Source organism: Aspergillus fijiensis, assembly GCF_003184825.1.
Source record: "Aspergillus fijiensis CBS 313.89 unplaced genomic scaffold BO72scaffold_7, whole genome shotgun sequence".
NCBI classification, from domain to species: Eukaryota; Fungi; Ascomycota; class Eurotiomycetes; order Eurotiales; family Aspergillaceae; genus Aspergillus; species Aspergillus fijiensis.
The window spans coordinates 103,356-119,475 of NW_024468983.1; the positions used below are offsets into that span (position 1 = coordinate 103,356).

Below are 16,120 nucleotides of genomic sequence, written 5' to 3' on the forward strand. Positions count from 1 at the left end.
ACCCATCGGGACAACCTGACGAACAGTGGCTAATGCTTGCACTGCTACCTATCTAGACTCCCACGCAAACTAGCCCTGCACTAATTGCATGCGGGACGATACCATGTCTGCGGACATTCATACTCTGTCTGTCAAAGACTCCACCAGACCCGCCCTATGCCGATCCTCCCGAGCATAGTTACTATCAGTATCCCTACCTGACTCCCATTTGAAGCTACCTTATCCTTCTAGAATCCAGTCCGAACCCCCGAGCGTCCGCAACCCGACCCGCCAACCTGTTTCAACAATGGGGCAATGAGCCTTCTGGAATCGCGTGTTGTCGGAGCTCAGAGTGGCAGATTGGATCCAGCCTGTTATATAAGGAACGAACCGCCTCGAGTCCACGGCTTTCTCCTCATCACAACACAGCTCCCCATCACTTGCATCACCATCTCTAAGATCAACGACAATACACTGCCACCTCACAAACACACAACAATGGCCTCCCAGTTCTCCGTGGACCATTCCTTCCGCGCCTTCGTCGAGGCCCTCAAGGCCGACGGCGATCTGGTCGAGATCAACACCGAGGTGGACCCCCACCTCGAAGCCGCCGCCATCACGCGTCTCGTCTGCGAAACCGACGACAAGGCGCCGCTGTTCAACAACCTGAAGGGCATGGGCAAGGACGGGCTCTTCCGCATCCTGGGCGCCCCGGGCTCCCTCCGCAAGTCAAGCAAGGACCGCTACGGCCGCCTGGCCCGCCACCTCGCCCTCCCCCCCACCGCCAGCATGAAGGAGATCCTCGATAAGATGCTCTCGGCCAGCGAGCTGGCCCCGATCGAGCCCACCGTCGTCCCTACCGGCCCTGTCAAGGAGCACTCGCTCGTCGGCGACGAGATCGACCTCACCCAGCTGCCCGTCCCCATGATCCACCAGGCCGACGGCGGCAAGTACATCCAGACCTACGGCATGCACATCGTGCAGTCCCCGGACGGGCAGTGGACCAACTGGTCCATCGCGCGCGCCATGGTGCACGACCGGAACCACCTGGTGGGGCTGGTGATCGAGCCGCAGCACATCTGGCAAATCCACCAGATGTGGAAGAAGGAGGGCAAGGATGTTCCGTGGGCGCTGGCGTTCGGCGTGCCGCCGGCGGCGATCATGGCCTCGTCGATGCCGATCCCAGACGGGGTCAGCGAAGCCGGGTACGTGGGCGCGATGACCGGCCGGTCCCTGGAGCTCGTCAAGTGCGACACCAACAACCTCTATGTCCCCGCGAACGCGGAGATCGTCTTCGAGGGCACGCTGTCCATCAGCGAGCGCGCCGACGAGGGCCCCTTCGGCGAGATGCACGGCTACGTCTTCCCCGGCGACACCCACCAGTGGCCCGTGTATAAGGTCAACAAGATCACCTACCGCTCCAACCCCATCCTGCCCATGTCCGCCTGCGGCCGCCTCACCGACGAGACCCACACTATGATCGGCGCCCTGGCCGCCGCCGAGATCCGCAAGGTCTGCCAGCAGGCCGGCCTGCCCGTCACCGACGCCTTCTCCCCCTTCGAGTCCCAGGTCACCTGGGTGGCGTTGAAGATCGACACGGCCAAGCTGCGCGAGAGCAAGGTCACCGCCAAGGAGTTCCAGAAGCAGGTCGGCGACGTCGTCTTCAACCACAAGGCCGGCTACACGATCCATCGGCTGGTGCTCGTCGGCGAGGATATCGACGTCTACAACGGCAAGGATGTTATGTGGGCTTTTTCGACACGCTGCCGCCCAAATGCCGATGAGACCTTCTTCGAGGATGTGCGCGGCTTCCCTCTGATTCCTTACATGGGCCACGGCACCGGCTCCCCCGTGCAGGGCGGCAAGGTCGTCTCCGACGCCCTGATGCCGTCGGAGTACACGACGGGGGCGGACTGGCAGGCGGCCGATTTCGAGAACTCGTATCCCGCCGAGTTGAAGGAGCGGGTGCGGGCCAAGTGGGAGGCGATGGGCTTCAGCAAGTTGGAGTAGAGTGGTCGGTGGCTTGGATTATAGATTATAGATTATAGATTGTATAGAGCTGAATCTTGTATAGTGAATGGATGTATATTACGTTTATATCTGATGTATTCAGTAGGTTAGGGTTCAGACCCCGGCAACATCCCGCAGGACTCATACAACCCTCCCGGTAAGTGAATTCCGTCACAACGTAAGCCCACTTCCCCGTTTAGATAAGTTCGATGGAAACAGATGGTGGAATTCGTGAACATCGAGCAGACAAAAGCACGCAGTTGTATTAAATGCGATTAGGACTATAGTACAGTACGATGGTGAGCGTGTTGGGGTTCTAGGAAGCTACTAGGTAGTGACTAGACCAGTCCCCTCCTACAATCTCCCCACACCGGCGTGAGCAGTCACATTGGCGGGCACCTCGGCAACGCCCACATGGCCAATGAGGTACTGCTTGAACTGGGCGAACTCGGTCAAGACGGTGGCATCGGTGCGATCGGGCCAGCTGCCGGAGCCACTGGCGCGGTTCCATTCACAGATATAGCCGAGCTGGCTGGTGCAGCCGCTGGCGGCGGCGACGGTGGAGGTGGTGTACAGCTGGCCGCCCTTGGTCAGCGAGTCCGGGGTCATGGGGGTGGTGACGGTGTCGAAGTAGTTGCCCTCGAGCAGCAGGCGGGTGTTGGTGTCGACGTCGAAGGCGTGGCCGCCGACGTTCTGGAAGTAGTTGTTGACGCCGTGGAAGTAGATGGTGGAGGCGTCGTAGTCGGTGCCCATGTGCGGCGCCCGGCCGGAGACGTCGTGCAGCCAGTTGCCCGCGAAGGTGTAGTAGTCCTCGGCGCCCAGCAGCAGCAGCGTCCAGTAGTGCTTGCCGTTGCAGCCCGCCGACCAGCTGGTCTTGCCGTCGAACTCGTTGTTCGAGATGGTGACGTGGCCCGCCTTGTTCCAGCCGCTGACGATCATCTGGCGGCCGATGAGGGAGAACTGCAGCGCTTAGCATGGGAATCTTCGTTCGAGGGCGAGGGAGTAGGGTCGGGAGGTACTGTACCTTGTTATGGTCAATCCAGACCTTATCCGCCCCGTCGAGGGTGAGGGCATCCCCACCCCAGACGTACTCGGGGTTGAGGTCGGTGATGTGGATGTTCTGGATGATCACGTTGGAGTTGCCCCCGCGCACGCGCAAGCCCTTGCCCTTCAGCACGCCCTTGCTGCCCACCCCGACAATGCTCTTGTTGCTGCCCACGTCCAGCGGGGACTTGGCGGCGTTGTCGTAGGTGCAGCTGATCCAGGTGCCATCGTCGCAGTGGTCCTGGATCCAGGCCTGGCCCTTGGAGGTGCCGCCGGGGCAGGTGGTCGTCTTGGTGCTGCAGCATTTGCCGGTGGTCGTGCCCTCGGTGCCAGTAAAGTCCCATTCGCGGTCGATCATGATGGTGCGCGCCACATCGTCGGTGATCCACTCTTTGAGTCTGCCATCATCATTAGTATTTCTTCTTTGTATGAGCGGGAGGGGAGCACTACTGAGCAAGACTGGAAGGCGTGGCAGCGGCCGCGCTGCCGCCACCGGTGGTGCCCGAGGCAAAGCCGAAGGCCTTGCCGGTGACGCCGGCGGCGTCGACCTGGCCCAGCAGGAGAGCAGCCAGAACGGCGGAGATAGTGGTGCGCATGATGATTGACGTGCGATGGAGGTTGCGAGGGATGGTGTTGTGCTGTCGAAGTTCATGCCGCAGTCTTGAGCCGAATTTATACTGGTGGTTTACCTCCCTGTCAATCCACCCCTCCGTGTCGCATTGGGCGGTTGCAGACCCCATTACCGTTGCCAAGACTTGGCACGTCGCAGCTTGACACCGGATGAGCTATTAAAAAGGTGCGCTTCTGGCGCCAGGCCACTGGTTCGAGGCATGACAGCCAATCCTCTTGCAGGGGTTGATGGGGTGTCTGAGACTGAGCACAGAGGCAAAGACCCTTCCACCACGGGTGACACAGTCCGTCGGAAGACAGGCATGGTCCGCCGGTCGGACTCTTCAGCTTGAGCTAGGGAGCTGTGGCTATTTCGGTTTGCCAAGGATGAGGGTAGGGTTCGGAGAGGAATAAATGCCGATGTGGAGGGCATTCCGGACGGACCGCCAGGGTTAAGGTTGTTTACCTCCGACAGTTGGCGTTGCAGCTGCGACACAAACCCCTGGCTAGCACTGAAAGAGACGCCAAGACTGGAGCTCTCAACGGAGTGAGCACATGTTCGTGGAATGGGTGGTGGCCTGCTGCATGTTGGAAGCAGCAAGTCGGGCATAGCATAGGGCCGTGCTGGGCAGGAGGAAGCAAAATGTCGTTAACTAGGTGAAGTCGGCCTCGGCAAGTGTTTACATTATCATAAGTGCAAACCTCGGGAGCGAAAGGGGTCTTGACGGGCTTGAAGAAGAGATTGACATCAGACTTTGCCTTTGTTTGGGAGAATTATGATAGTGTTGAAAAGCAGAGCATCTTCAACACCTCCGGTTGTGTAGTGTAATGGTTAGCACCCAGGATTCTGATTCCTGTAATCCCGGTTCGATCCCGGGCACGACCTTTTGTTTTGGTTATTCCAGAATGTTTCCCTACCCATCTTCATATTTTTATCCCATTCCTTGGTCTATAGCAAGCCACATCCAACAATCCCAACTCTCCCAATAATGAGTATTTTCAACTGGAACGATAATTTTGAATCGAATTCAACCAGAACTATATCATGTTGGGGTAACGATATTGAGTAGTTCTCTTCTGCCAAGTGTTATTATATATTTTGTTTCCCTTTCTCGAGAGTGTGCATTGTTTGCGAGGATCTTACTCAGACAACTGTAAACCACTACGTTGAGGATGAAGGAGGCCATTATACGGATGTTTGTGAAGAAATACTTTCATACAGTGGTAGACTAGAGATTCGATAAGATAAGAAAGAGTATGTCGGATCTTCGGTGGATCTTGGCACGGGCATGACACGCAGTCCTGCTTGTTCTGCTTGTCCTGGATAACAGTCAACAGTCTAGGATGGTTATTTCCTGCCGTTGAGCCATCTGTGTCAGGATGGTCATGATACCTATCGCTCAGGGTAGGTATCTATTGCACAGTGGCATAATGCTGTATGAGTTCTGTTAGTATGAGAGGGTTTTGATACTCGTGGTGGCTAACCTCACGCAACCCGGATCAAGCTGAAAATAGTTCGAGACGAGCAGACGTCCAGAATATCACGCATTCAGGCTGAATAACCACTCAGTGGGGCGAGAATGGAGGTTTATTCGCACCTAGCTACGCTGCGTTACATCAGCACCAGGGTCTCGGGCTTGATTTCAACCCCGTTCCGATGTGGGTTCCTTGCGTAGCGCTATCTACCATGTATCCAGAGCCCTCTCATGCCGTTACGCATCTCCTATGGTCTGAGCGAGGGCTCGTGGGGGTTATCCTGAAAAAAGCCCGTGTTTGCCGTTGTGCAAAGTGACGTTATGAACAATTGCCTCTCAACCCCTTGACTCCCACCCCACAGTTCTGCACGACCCTCATCGAGACCCCATTCATGGAGCCCCTCATTCAGGCTGAAAGGAATGGGCAGGTGGGAGGGGATCGACCGGGCGACTGCCGAATGTGATGACAATACTCGAGTTCGCAGGATATGAGCCGGTAAAAGTTGGCTCGACCCAGCAAGGGAGGCACGTATATATTCAATGGATCAGACGTGAAGTCTGAACCCCAGAGCAGAAAGAGGAGCCTCAGCCATCCATCAATATCTGTCATGGTTGTCATAATACTGCTCGTCACCCTCGTGTCGCTCACGTCGGTCTTCGCCCAGGTCAATACAAGTTATGTCGATTACAGTATCGTCGCCCATCCGGACCTGTCTCCCTTGAGCACCGATCTGGTCGACTTCTCGTTCCCAGACTGCTCCAATGGCCCCCTGCGCGAGAGTCTGGTCTGTGACCGCACTGCCAACGCCCATGATCGAGCGGCTGCCCTGACATCCATGATGACTCTTGAAGAGCTCATCAGTAGCACGGGGAACCGCATCCCTGCCACCCCTCGCCTGGGACTTCCCCCTTATCAGATTTGGAATGAAGCACTGCACGGCCTGTATCTCGCCAACTTCACCGATTTTGGGCCATACAGCTGGTCCACCTCCTTTCCATCCCCCATCCTGACCATGGCGGCCCTCAATCGTACTCTAATCCACCAGATTGCCCAGATCATCGCGACCCAAGGGCGCGCCTTCAATAATGCAGGCCGGTACGGGTTAAACGCGTACTCGCCCAATATCAACGCCTTCCGACACCCGGTCTGGGGCCGTGGCCAAGAGACCCCCGGGGAGGACGCGAATTGCCTGTGCTCCGCGTACGCCTACGAGTACATCACCGGGCTGCAGGGCAACGCGACGCATCCTAAGATCATCGCCACCGCCAAGCACTACGCCGGCTACGACCTTGAAAACTGGCACCAGCGGTCGCGCTTCGGCAACGATCTGAACATCACCCAACAGGATCTCGCCGAGTACTTCACCCCGCAGTTTGTGGTCGCGGTCAGGGACGCGCAAGTCCGCAGCGTGATGCCGTCCTATAATGCAGTCAACGGGGTGCCCAGCTCCGCCAACACCTTCCTTCTCCAGACCCTCGTCCGCGACTCGTGGGGCTTCATCGAAGATGGGTTCATGTCGTCCGATTGTGACGCGGTGTACAATGTCTTCAATCCGCACGGGTACGCGGCCAATCTGTCGAGCGCCTCGGCCATGTCGTTGCGCGCCGGCACGGATATCGACTGCGGGATCTCGTACCTCACCACTCTCAATGAATCCTTGATACAGGGTCAATTGTCCCGGGGCGAGCTTGAGCGGGCGGTAACCCGGTTCTACTCGAATCTTGTCAGCGCGGGCTACTTTGACGGACCGGACGCGCCGTATCGCGATCTGAGTTGGGCGGATGTTGTCCGCACCGACGGCTGGAATGTGGCGTACGAGGCGGCGGCGGCCGGGGTTGTTCTCCTCAAGAACGATGGCGTTCTGCCGCTCTCCAAGAGCGTGCAGCGGGTGGCCCTAATAGGACCGTGGGCGAATGCCACGGAGCAAATGCAGGGTAACTACCACGGCGTCGCACCCTACCTCACCAGCCCCCTCGCTGCGATGCAGGCATCCGGGCTGGAGGTCAACTATGCCTTCGGGACCAACATCACGTCCAACGATACTACTGGCTTTGCCGCCGCGCTCGCTGCTGCAGAGAGGTCCGATATTATCATCTTCGCCGGCGGGATCGACAACACCCTGGAAGCCGAGGAGCTGGACCGCGAGAGCATCGCCTGGCCCGGAAATCAGCTCGAGTTGATTCACCAGCTCGGGGATCTCGGCAAGCCGCTGGTGGTGCTGCAGATGGGCGCCGGCCAAGTGGACTCGTCCTCACTGAAAGCCAGTGAGAGGGTCGGGGCCCTGCTTTGGGGCGGATACCCCGGCCAGGCCGGCGGTCAGGCGCTGTGGGACGTCCTCACCGGCCAGCGAGCACCGGCGGGTCGACTGACCACGACGCAGTACCCTGCAGAGTACGCTCTGCAGTTCCCGGCCACGGACATGAGCCTGCGGCCCCGCGGCGATAACCCTGGCCAAACCTACATGTGGTACACGGGCGAGCCAGTCTACGCCTTCGGGCATGGGTTGTTCTACACGACCTTTGAGACAGCCCTCGCTGGGCCCGCGCAAGAACAGGAAGGCTCCTTTGACATTGGCGCCCTCCTCGCCCGGCCTCATGCTGGGTACAACCTCGCTGAGCAGCTTCCCATCTTGAACTTCACCGTCGAGGTCACCAACACCGGCGAGGTGGTCTCCGACTACACGGCCATGGTCTTCGCCAACACCACTGCGGGTCCCCGTCCGTACCCGAACAAATGGCTCGTTGGGTTCGATCGCATCGGACCACTGGTCCCGCAGGTGTCAAAGCGCTTGTCAGTCCCTGTCTCGCTGGATAGTCTCGCCCGCACCGACGCGCAGGGCAACCGCGTCATTTATCCGGGATCCTACGAGCTGGCGCTAAACAACGAGCGATCGGCGGTGCTGGCGTTGACATTGACAGGTAATGCCACTACGCTGGTTCAGTGGCCGTTCCAATAGCAGTAGATCCTGTCCTGTTGAGGACCGAGAGGTCCGGAAGTCGGTGGCGCTGGGGTGGAGGAGGAGGAGGAGGAGGAGGAGGAGGAGGGAGGATAACCGGGAAAGATCGAGGTCAATGCATAGACAGTCCTGGAGTGTGAAAGTTACATATTTCGGGAATAGCATCAATCAATTGTCATTCCACGCATGGCCATCAAAGTACACACAAAGATAAGTTACTGTTGGGATTGTTATCAAAATAGCAAATTCATTCGAATCAAAGCCTTGAACCCTTAGCTAGGCTTTTGTTGTATTCAAAAATTCAATAGCTGAGGTATCGAATCGAAACTATCAATCAATTGTACAAGAACAGCGGTAGAAGACATGAATGACAGCTAAAATGAGAGTTTTATTGGTCATGGGAACGATAAACTTGGTAGGATCGCCACTTCACGGATAGGAAATAACATCACATCACCCACAAAAGACCAATCCTCCCGAAACAAAGACGTCACCAGATCTTCCCACTTAATGGCGAAAAGGCAGTGGGAGGAGACCAAGCACCTACAACCCCCTCTCCTCCAACACACGCCTCAACCTCGCCTCAAACCCCTCCACAAACTGCGGATTCAACATGTCGGCATGATCGCCCTCGCATTCCACGAACCCAACTCCCGCTCGTCTCTCCGGGGGTATAGATGCAGATTCCTGTCATTCAGGAATCCCTGTCTGTATCTGTGACAGGGGGTGTTGCGGAGGATTGGCAACAAGAAAGAGAACAATGATTCAGAAGAGACTGCTGGCCTCACATGGTGGGACTTGGAGATTTTGGGGCGATTTCTGTTCGATGGGCCGGTGACGGTGGAGAAGATCTCGTCTCGAGAAGCTGCATTTTGGTTGCAGAACAGTTCACGACGGAGTGGCGAGCCAGACGGCTTCACTGGATGATTCGGATCGGCGCAGACTGGCCGTGGCTTGAAGTGTTAGCGCTTTGGCAGGACTGCTTAGCGTTGAGGCCGATCACGCCGGTGGACTTACTACGGCTTCGCTAAGCCCTAATTCGACAGATGAGTGTTCCAAGGACTCGACGGCGACGCACTACCGGCACAACTTCGAGTCGATCAAGGGGCTCTGGTACGATGTCGGGCGGGCCACAGGCACACGATGGCCAGGTTCAGCTTCACCACTCACAGCACCTCGAAGTAGTCTGGGTTGGTAAATTGGGCAATGCCGACCAGAGAGCCTTTGTTCACCCATTGGTGGTGCGGTTTATTTTCTCCAAGCGATCCAACTGAATAGGCACATCCACATGTTCTCTCTGAGGCACGTTCTGTGGATACTAATTAGTTCTGAAGCAGGGACTACCTAGAGGTGGAGCAGAAGCACCGAGAAATTTCTACATTCTTTTTAAAGCTCAATTGCAACACGGGTCGTTTTGGAAATAATGTCGCGCAAGGAATGAAATTACTATGCATGACTGGATACACCTTGACGCTGAGAGACGATTTGACAACGAAGGCAAACCAACTAAACCTCTAACAGACCGACTTGAAAAGAACCTGCTTATCCAGATTATAATGTGGACAAGTACGCATGCAAATTATCCACCGCAGCAGTCGCGCTCGCCAGCTGCGCTCTTGAAGTGGCCGCCCCGATATGCGGCGTGCTGATGACATTCAGATTCTCCCAGAGCGCCCCATACTTCTCCCGACTGGGAGGCTCCTGCTCGTGGCAGTCCAGCCCGGCACCCCAGAGATGGCCTTCGGACAGAGCCCGCTCGAGCCCTGCCTCATCGACAATACCCCCCCGCGCCGCATTGATGAGGATGGCATCCGGCTTCATGCGCTTGATCTCCGCATAGGAAAGCATCCCGCGCGTCTCCTCCGTTAACGGCACATGTAGCGACAGCACATCCGCCTGCGTGATTACTTCCCCGACACTTTGGGCGCGCACATGGGGCAAATGCTTCCAGACCCCGGTGGCGGGCATGTAGGCATCATACGCGACGATGCGAGCGTCGAACCCCCCGTGGAAGATCTCCGCCACCGTGCGCCCGATGTTGCCCATCCCGATGATACCGATCGTCTTGCCGTGCAGCGTGAGCCCGTTGCACGTTTCCTTCGGGACGGGCTTGGCCATCTGCCGCGTCGTGATGGAGCGGATCCCCCGCGCCACGGCCAGGGCCAGCGTCACGACCAGCTCGGCGACGTCGCGCGCGTTGGCGCCGGGGGTGTTTAGGATGCGGATGCCGCGGGCCTGGCACGCGGCCTGGTCGATCTTGTCGATCCCCACCCCGTGCTTGCCGATGGCGACCAGGTTGGGGCAGCTGGCGATGTCAGCGGCGGTTACGTACGAGCCTCGGATCAGCAGGGCTCGGGCGTTTTCCCGCCAGTGCTGAAACTCGGGGTCACTGGGCTGGATGAGGTGGAAAAGGGTGCGGGCGTGTTCGATGGCTTTGGGGGGGAAGGTGTCGAGGACGTAAACGGTGGGCTTCTGGGCAGTAGAAGTACCGCCTGGTGATGAGGATTCAGCGATGCTGGGTGCCATGTTGACTGTGCTTCGTTGGAATAAAATTGCAACTCGTGGATATTCAGAGGATATGTTAGTGCAGGAACTATCACCGTTTATTGCTGGGGTATATGTATACATCATCCGGCTGAACGAGCAAATTGCGAGTCGGAGATCTCCCGTCGGGGAATTTCCGGGATCAGTTCTTGGGTGCTTTGCTTCATTCTCTGCAGGAACCGGTCGACCAGATGGTACAGTCCGTCTGGCAAGTCTTCCGGGAGCTCTTCAATTGTCTGCGCACACGCAGATTAGTGTTTGTCACACCGCAGACCTGCCACGAACTCACCAATTTGTTTCCTCCATGTAGGGCTACACCAGATAGGTCCCACAGCAGCCTGCACATCATTCTGAAACACGTAAATCTCTCCCCGATCAACGTTAGCAAAGCAGTGCATTTGCCAATGAAGCTTGTATCTCCACCCAAAGGAGAATTTGGCTGACAGACGAGGAGCACCCCTGCGGCGAACAGATCGTACCCATCCAAGAACGACCCCGTGAAGCATCCTTGTTGGAAGCTATTGAACTCTTGGTCGATATACTGCCGGCAGCTATTCGCGACATCCTCCTCAAACCCCTGGCCACTTCGAACTCTAGTCCTACGAGGAGGTGGCGCTGTTCCTGCAACTTTGGAGATCTGCACAAACCCCCGGCACGTGAGCTGTGCAGTAGGGTCTGCATCTAGTGACGATGGGCCCTTATCGTGGAGCGCTTCGTCTCGCCAGTGACGCAGGTTGTGACGATGGAAGGAAGCAGACTGGGGGGCTAGTGTGCGGATGCTTGACATGAGTCTAGCGTGCATGAGAACGTGATGTTGCTTATCACCTCCCGCTGACTCGGCTGCCTTTGGAACATGCGAAATTTTAGTGTTTTGTCCGACGACCTGGCAGATAGGCCTACCTTGATAGTGATGTCCTCATCCTCGATACTGAATGGTCGATCCATGACGCCGCTGACAGCCCTGTAGCATGATCAGACGCTGTTTCTCACAGCAATAGAATGTAGTGTACCCACCGATCAACTACGTAGAGACTCCAAAATATCCGTTTCCTTTTGAGTACCTCTGCTTCACTCAGGTTTATCTCCGGCTGTGGCTCTTTGTGAAGCTTCAATGCGATGCACTTCTTCATGGCAAGCCCAATTAAATGCCAGGTGGAGCCTCCCCGGGGGCTCAGGATGGAGAAGTGAATAAGCAACAGCAGACATTCGACCACTTTCAGGCCGTCAATACTCTGCAGAACGGCAGGAAGATGCTCCATGGCCAGGCTGTGTAAGTCATTGGCGAAAACCCTGGAGTCGTAATCTCCGGACAGCAGCATGCCCAGGGCGACGGCCATACAGGCTCGGAAGTTTCGGAGGTGGAATTCCGCGGAGTTGCTGCCTCCGCTCTGGCATTGAACCTCGCCACTCAAGGTCGTTGCCACACACTGTTCCAGGGTGGGCTCATCGAGAGGTAGATAAATGCTCTGGCTCCCTTGGAGCAAGTTTCGAAGGCATAATTCGGCGACTTCCTTGGTGATTCTGCTGGCCGCACCCACAGCTGGTAGAGCGCATTGCCTTACATTCAAGCCTACAGACTGGGATGGATTTCCTCCTGGAATCTCGAGCGCCGCTCGAACCATGCTTCCCATGCCCAGCTGCGGAGGGAATCCATGCGTCTCGTTGCGTGGCTCGGCCATGGCGTTCCGGGAGAGGAAGTCAATATCTCCCATGGTTGCTTGCACCGACTGCTGGGTCGCAGGAGTAGGGTTGGTCACCGGAGATTCAGTAGAGCTTTCTGCGCTGACATCGTGAGTCCTTGGAGTCGACCCAGGTGGCGCAGGGACCGGTGCTGCGGCACGTGGACAAGCACGCTGGCTGCGACCATTACTGTGAAGCTCTTGCGCCTTTCTCTTCAAAGTCTCTATATAGCTAGGCAACGGTTACCCAGGGGCATTATCTTGAGGGTGTGCTTTGCTTCTTACTTGGACATGGCAGCGTGGGAGATGCCACTGGCTTCTTCTGCCGTGCGGCTGATTGACAACTGCCGCGACTCGCATTCCGCGTTCGCCTCTCGACAGCCGGTACAAGCCGGTAGCAGTCGATCACACTGGGGTTCGTTAGATCCTCTTGCTGACAATGTCCTAACAACGCGCTGCGCCTGACCTTCTGTTTCCGTTTGGCGCATCTCTCGCATGCTTGGAGTCTGCGCTTGCCCCGGGTGACAAGATGATTCGGCCCGGGTCTAGTCCGAGGGCTGGCTTGCATTTTCAGAAATGGCAGGCTGACCACAATTGATCTTGCGTGGAGAGACGACTCCTCCCCAGTGATGAAGAACAGACGAAACCCAGGAAACCTGACGGCCAACTCGCCAAGAAGTGGAGCAACTGCCAAGGTATTGTGGCATTACTAGTAAATACTGATTCAAGAACATCGGGAATTTTCCGAGCGCCGCATCTCGCTTAAAAGTGCACGAGTGCCGCCAATGACAAAGCTGTCGTTCAGTCATACCTTACAGATAACCGCAATGCTCCCCCGCGAGGCGTGGGACAGTCATCTCCATTGCCTGGACCCACAGCGTTTCCCGTTCAAGCCAACGCGCGCCTACACCCCTCCACCGGCCACGCTCGAGAGGATGGTACAGCACCGACAGACCAACAAGCTGATGCTCGTGCAGGCCTCCATCGAGGATGGCTATGAAGGGTTTCTGGCTCACCTCACCGAGTGTCGGAGGTTGTACCCATCGATCACCATCCGGGGGACCATCTGCTACGATCCGGAGCTGGACCGGTTGACCAAGGAGGAGTTCGAGCAATGGCACGAGGCTGGGGCGCGCTGCATTCGCATCCACGGAGTCTATGGGCAATTCAGGGACCAGCCAGAGCTCGTGCGGAGCCAACTCCGAGCATTGGCTGGGTCCTACGGGGTGCGTGTGCTGGGGTGGTCCATTTCGGCTCAGCTTCCATTACCAGTGTGGGCTTCTCTGAGACCTTTCCTCATAGAAGATAAGAGCATGCAGGATACCATCCTTATCGCGGATCATAATGGCTGTGCGGAGCCAGATGACATAGACACGTCGGATTTCCGTGCTTTCATGGATCTGCTAGGATCGGGAAGGTTGTACGTGAAGATCGGGGCTTTGTACCGTCGCAGTCCGGACGACTTCCTGCGAATGGAGCCAGTCATCAGGGCAATGGCTGAGCAGACACCAGAACGTCTAGTCTGGGGAAGCGATTGGCCACATGTGGTCACAGGTGGTGGGAAGTTGCAGGTAGGGGATGTAGATGCTGAGCTGGCCGCGTTGCGGGGATGGCTGTCAGAGGAGGCGTGGCGTCTGATGCTTGTTGATAATCCACAGTCAGTATTTGAAAGAAACAAATAACGCAACTTTGGTCAAGTGAGCAAAGGCTCGATTGCACCTCAATCGTATGATGTACACTACGAGGTAGAAGCTTGATGTCGGAGATGTCCCGCAAGGAGACGCGACCCCACCCGGTCTGGAGCCAACCCTAGCCAACCCCATTTCTGTCGGCAATTCTCCGTCTCTCGCGGTGGTTGTTGGGCCTTCCCCAAACTTCCCCGGATTCCTCTCCCCACAAGGTGTCTCGGAAATGAAGGTCCTGATAAATACTCCAGGCCGGTCTGAGAACGAAGCGACTGTTGTTCCTGCATTTGTGCCCTAGAGAACTTTGCCTGACCCCCGGTGTGTGAATCCGATCCTTTTTCTTGTATTATCCACCCCTATCTTCGGGATGAGTGTGCGCAGTCCCAGGAAAGACGAATTGGAGCATGAAGTTAAGCCCGAGAATGTCTGGGTCGAAGATTGTGCAGCCGACGGAGGTTCCGGGGTGATGGCCACCTACCGGGGCTACGATCCAGAGTTCGCGCGCAAGACAGAGGGCGAGCTGCTGAAGAAGATCGATCGTCGGATCCTACCTTTGGTCCTGCTCATCTACCTGTTCAACTATCTGGATCGAAACTCCATCACGCAAGCTCGAGTCTATGGGCTGCAAGAAGACACCCACCTGGAGGGAGCGGAGTATCAGACCGTCATCTCCATCTTTTCAGTGGGGTACATCCTGATGCAAGTCCCCTCTACCATGCTCATGACCAAGCTTCGACCCTCCATCTACCTGGTATGTTAAATCTGTCTGTTCGCAAAATGCGACCGATGGAGCTGACCCGATATACAGCCTTCATGCATGATCATCTGGGCCATCGTGAGCGGATGCACGGCAGCGACCCACAACGTCGGCAGTATCATGGCGGTCCGGTTTCTACTCGGGTTTGTCGAAGCGCCCTTCTTCCCCGGCGCCATCTACTTCCTCAGCTGTTGGTACACAAAGAAGGAACTGGGAGTGCGAACCGCATTGCTCGTGTCGGGCATCCTGCTGTCCAACGCTTTTGCGGGACTGATTTCCGCCGGAATCCTGACCGGAATGAACCACACCACGCGACTCGCATCCTGGAGATGGCTGTTCATCATCGAAGGGCTTGCCACCGTTGTTGTAGCCCTCGTAGCCATGGCCTTCCTACCCGACTTCCCCGCCACGACCAAATGGCTGACTGAAGCCGAACGGATCGTGGCGCAGGCGCGTCTCGCCGAGGACGCAGGCTCGGAGAACGCGCTGGAAGATGAGAAAGTGCCCCTGCCCCGGGCATTGATCTGGGCCGCCAAGGACGTGCGCACCTGGATCTTTGCCTGCATGCAAATGGCCACGACGGCCACCATCTCCTTCTCCCACTTCTTCCCCACATTGATCAAAGAGATCGGGTTCTCCAACAACACAGTCGTGCTCTTGCTCACATCCCCACCCTACGTCGTGGGCTTCTTCTGGGCTGTAGGCTGGGGCTGGTGGGCCGATAAGCGCCAGACTCGCTCCATTCCCGCGGGCGTGTCGGAGGGGGTGGCTATTCTTGCGGCCATCCTGTTGATTGCGGTACCAGAGTCCCAGCAGTGGGCGCGCTACGCCTTCACCTTTCTGATCTGCTGCGGAACGTACGGTGTCTATGCGACCACCTACGCCTGGCTGTCTTCGACCATCGTCCAGCCCCCGGCCAAACGAGCCGTGGCGATCGGTATCGCTAACACCTGCGCCAACGTGGCGTCGCTGTTTGCGAACTACTTCTGGTTGGACCAGTACGAACCCACGTATCGGGTCTCTTGGGGATGTATCCTCGCTTTTGAGTGTCTCGGAATGGCGTGTATCCTAACGCTGCGTTTTCTGCTTCGTCGCGCCAACAGAAGGTTCGAGGAGTTGGCAACCACGATGGAGGTGAATGGTGTTGCCATGCAGAGATTGGACCAAGACTCGCGGCGCGCTATCTTGAATGGGTTTCGATATGTAATCTAGCTTGACTGCTGTACAGACCTTGAATGTGTGCTCTTGCGACGCAGTTGATGGGGAGGTCGGAAATGGAGTAGAGTTTAGACAAAGAGACATTTTCATTCGAAGAATGAAATCGTTCATCCATCTCGGAAGTAGAATTGCCGAGGACCAAGTAAAGTACCGTACGATACCA

The 16,120-nt window shown here is 56.8% G+C and overlaps 6 protein-coding genes and 1 non-coding gene across 7 annotated transcripts; 4 read left to right on the forward strand and 3 right to left on the reverse strand.

Moving 5' to 3' along the window:
* Positions 1 to 477: 477 nt before the first annotated feature.
* On the forward strand, positions 478 to 1,989 carry BO72DRAFT_465735 (UbiD family decarboxylase; the record flags this gene model as incomplete). The annotated part of the gene is made up of 1 exon (XM_040946732.1): positions 478 to 1,989. The coding sequence occupies one exon, from the start codon at positions 478 to 480 to the stop codon at positions 1,987 to 1,989; it is 1,512 nt and encodes a 503-aa protein (XP_040804806.1).
* Positions 1,990 to 2,267: 278 nt separating this feature from the next.
* On the reverse strand, positions 2,268 to 3,656 carry BO72DRAFT_396881 (polysaccharide lyase family 1 protein). The gene is made up of 3 exons (XM_040942050.1): positions 3,484 to 3,656; positions 3,014 to 3,431; positions 2,268 to 2,949 (listed from the first exon to the last, which is right to left on the reverse strand). Exons 1-3 carry the CDS (start codon positions 3,627 to 3,629, stop codon positions 2,344 to 2,346), a joined length of 1,170 nt encoding a protein of 389 aa, XP_040804807.1. The 5' UTR covers positions 3,630 to 3,656; the 3' UTR covers positions 2,268 to 2,343.
* An 800-nt stretch (positions 3,657 to 4,456) lies between these two features.
* Positions 4,457 to 4,528, forward strand: BO72DRAFT_t52. The gene has a single exon. It is a non-coding gene; the product is annotated as a tRNA-Gln (tRNA).
* Positions 4,529 to 5,725: 1,197 nt separating this feature from the next.
* On the forward strand, positions 5,726 to 8,074 carry BO72DRAFT_519997 (beta-xylosidase; the record flags this gene model as incomplete). The annotated part of the gene is made up of 1 exon (XM_040949713.1): positions 5,726 to 8,074. The coding sequence occupies one exon, from the start codon at positions 5,726 to 5,728 to the stop codon at positions 8,072 to 8,074; it is 2,349 nt and encodes a 782-aa protein (XP_040804808.1).
* Positions 8,075 to 9,625: 1,551 nt separating this feature from the next.
* On the reverse strand, positions 9,626 to 10,600 carry BO72DRAFT_370143 (D-3-phosphoglycerate dehydrogenase; the record flags this gene model as incomplete). Its single annotated transcript, XM_040940943.1, has 1 exon — positions 9,626 to 10,600. The coding sequence occupies one exon, from the start codon at positions 10,598 to 10,600 to the stop codon at positions 9,626 to 9,628; it is 975 nt and encodes a 324-aa protein (XP_040804809.1).
* BO72DRAFT_261298 (fungal specific transcription factor domain-containing protein) lies at positions 10,577 to 12,938 on the reverse strand. The gene is made up of 5 exons (XM_040940125.1): positions 12,583 to 12,938; positions 11,633 to 12,529; positions 11,519 to 11,579; positions 10,908 to 11,462; positions 10,577 to 10,854 (listed from the first exon to the last, which is right to left on the reverse strand). Exons 1-5 carry the CDS (start codon positions 12,792 to 12,794, stop codon positions 10,702 to 10,704), a joined length of 1,878 nt encoding a protein of 625 aa, XP_040804810.1. The 5' UTR covers positions 12,795 to 12,938; the 3' UTR covers positions 10,577 to 10,701.
* Positions 12,939 to 13,124: 186 nt separating this feature from the next.
* On the forward strand, positions 13,125 to 15,951 carry BO72DRAFT_465739 (MFS general substrate transporter; the record flags this gene model as incomplete). Its single annotated transcript, XM_040946733.1, has 3 exons — positions 13,125 to 13,929; positions 14,429 to 14,733; positions 14,791 to 15,951. The coding sequence occupies 3 exons, from the start codon at positions 13,125 to 13,127 to the stop codon at positions 15,949 to 15,951; spliced, it is 2,271 nt and encodes a 756-aa protein (XP_040804811.1).
* Between the last annotated feature and the right edge of the window lie 169 nt (positions 15,952 to 16,120).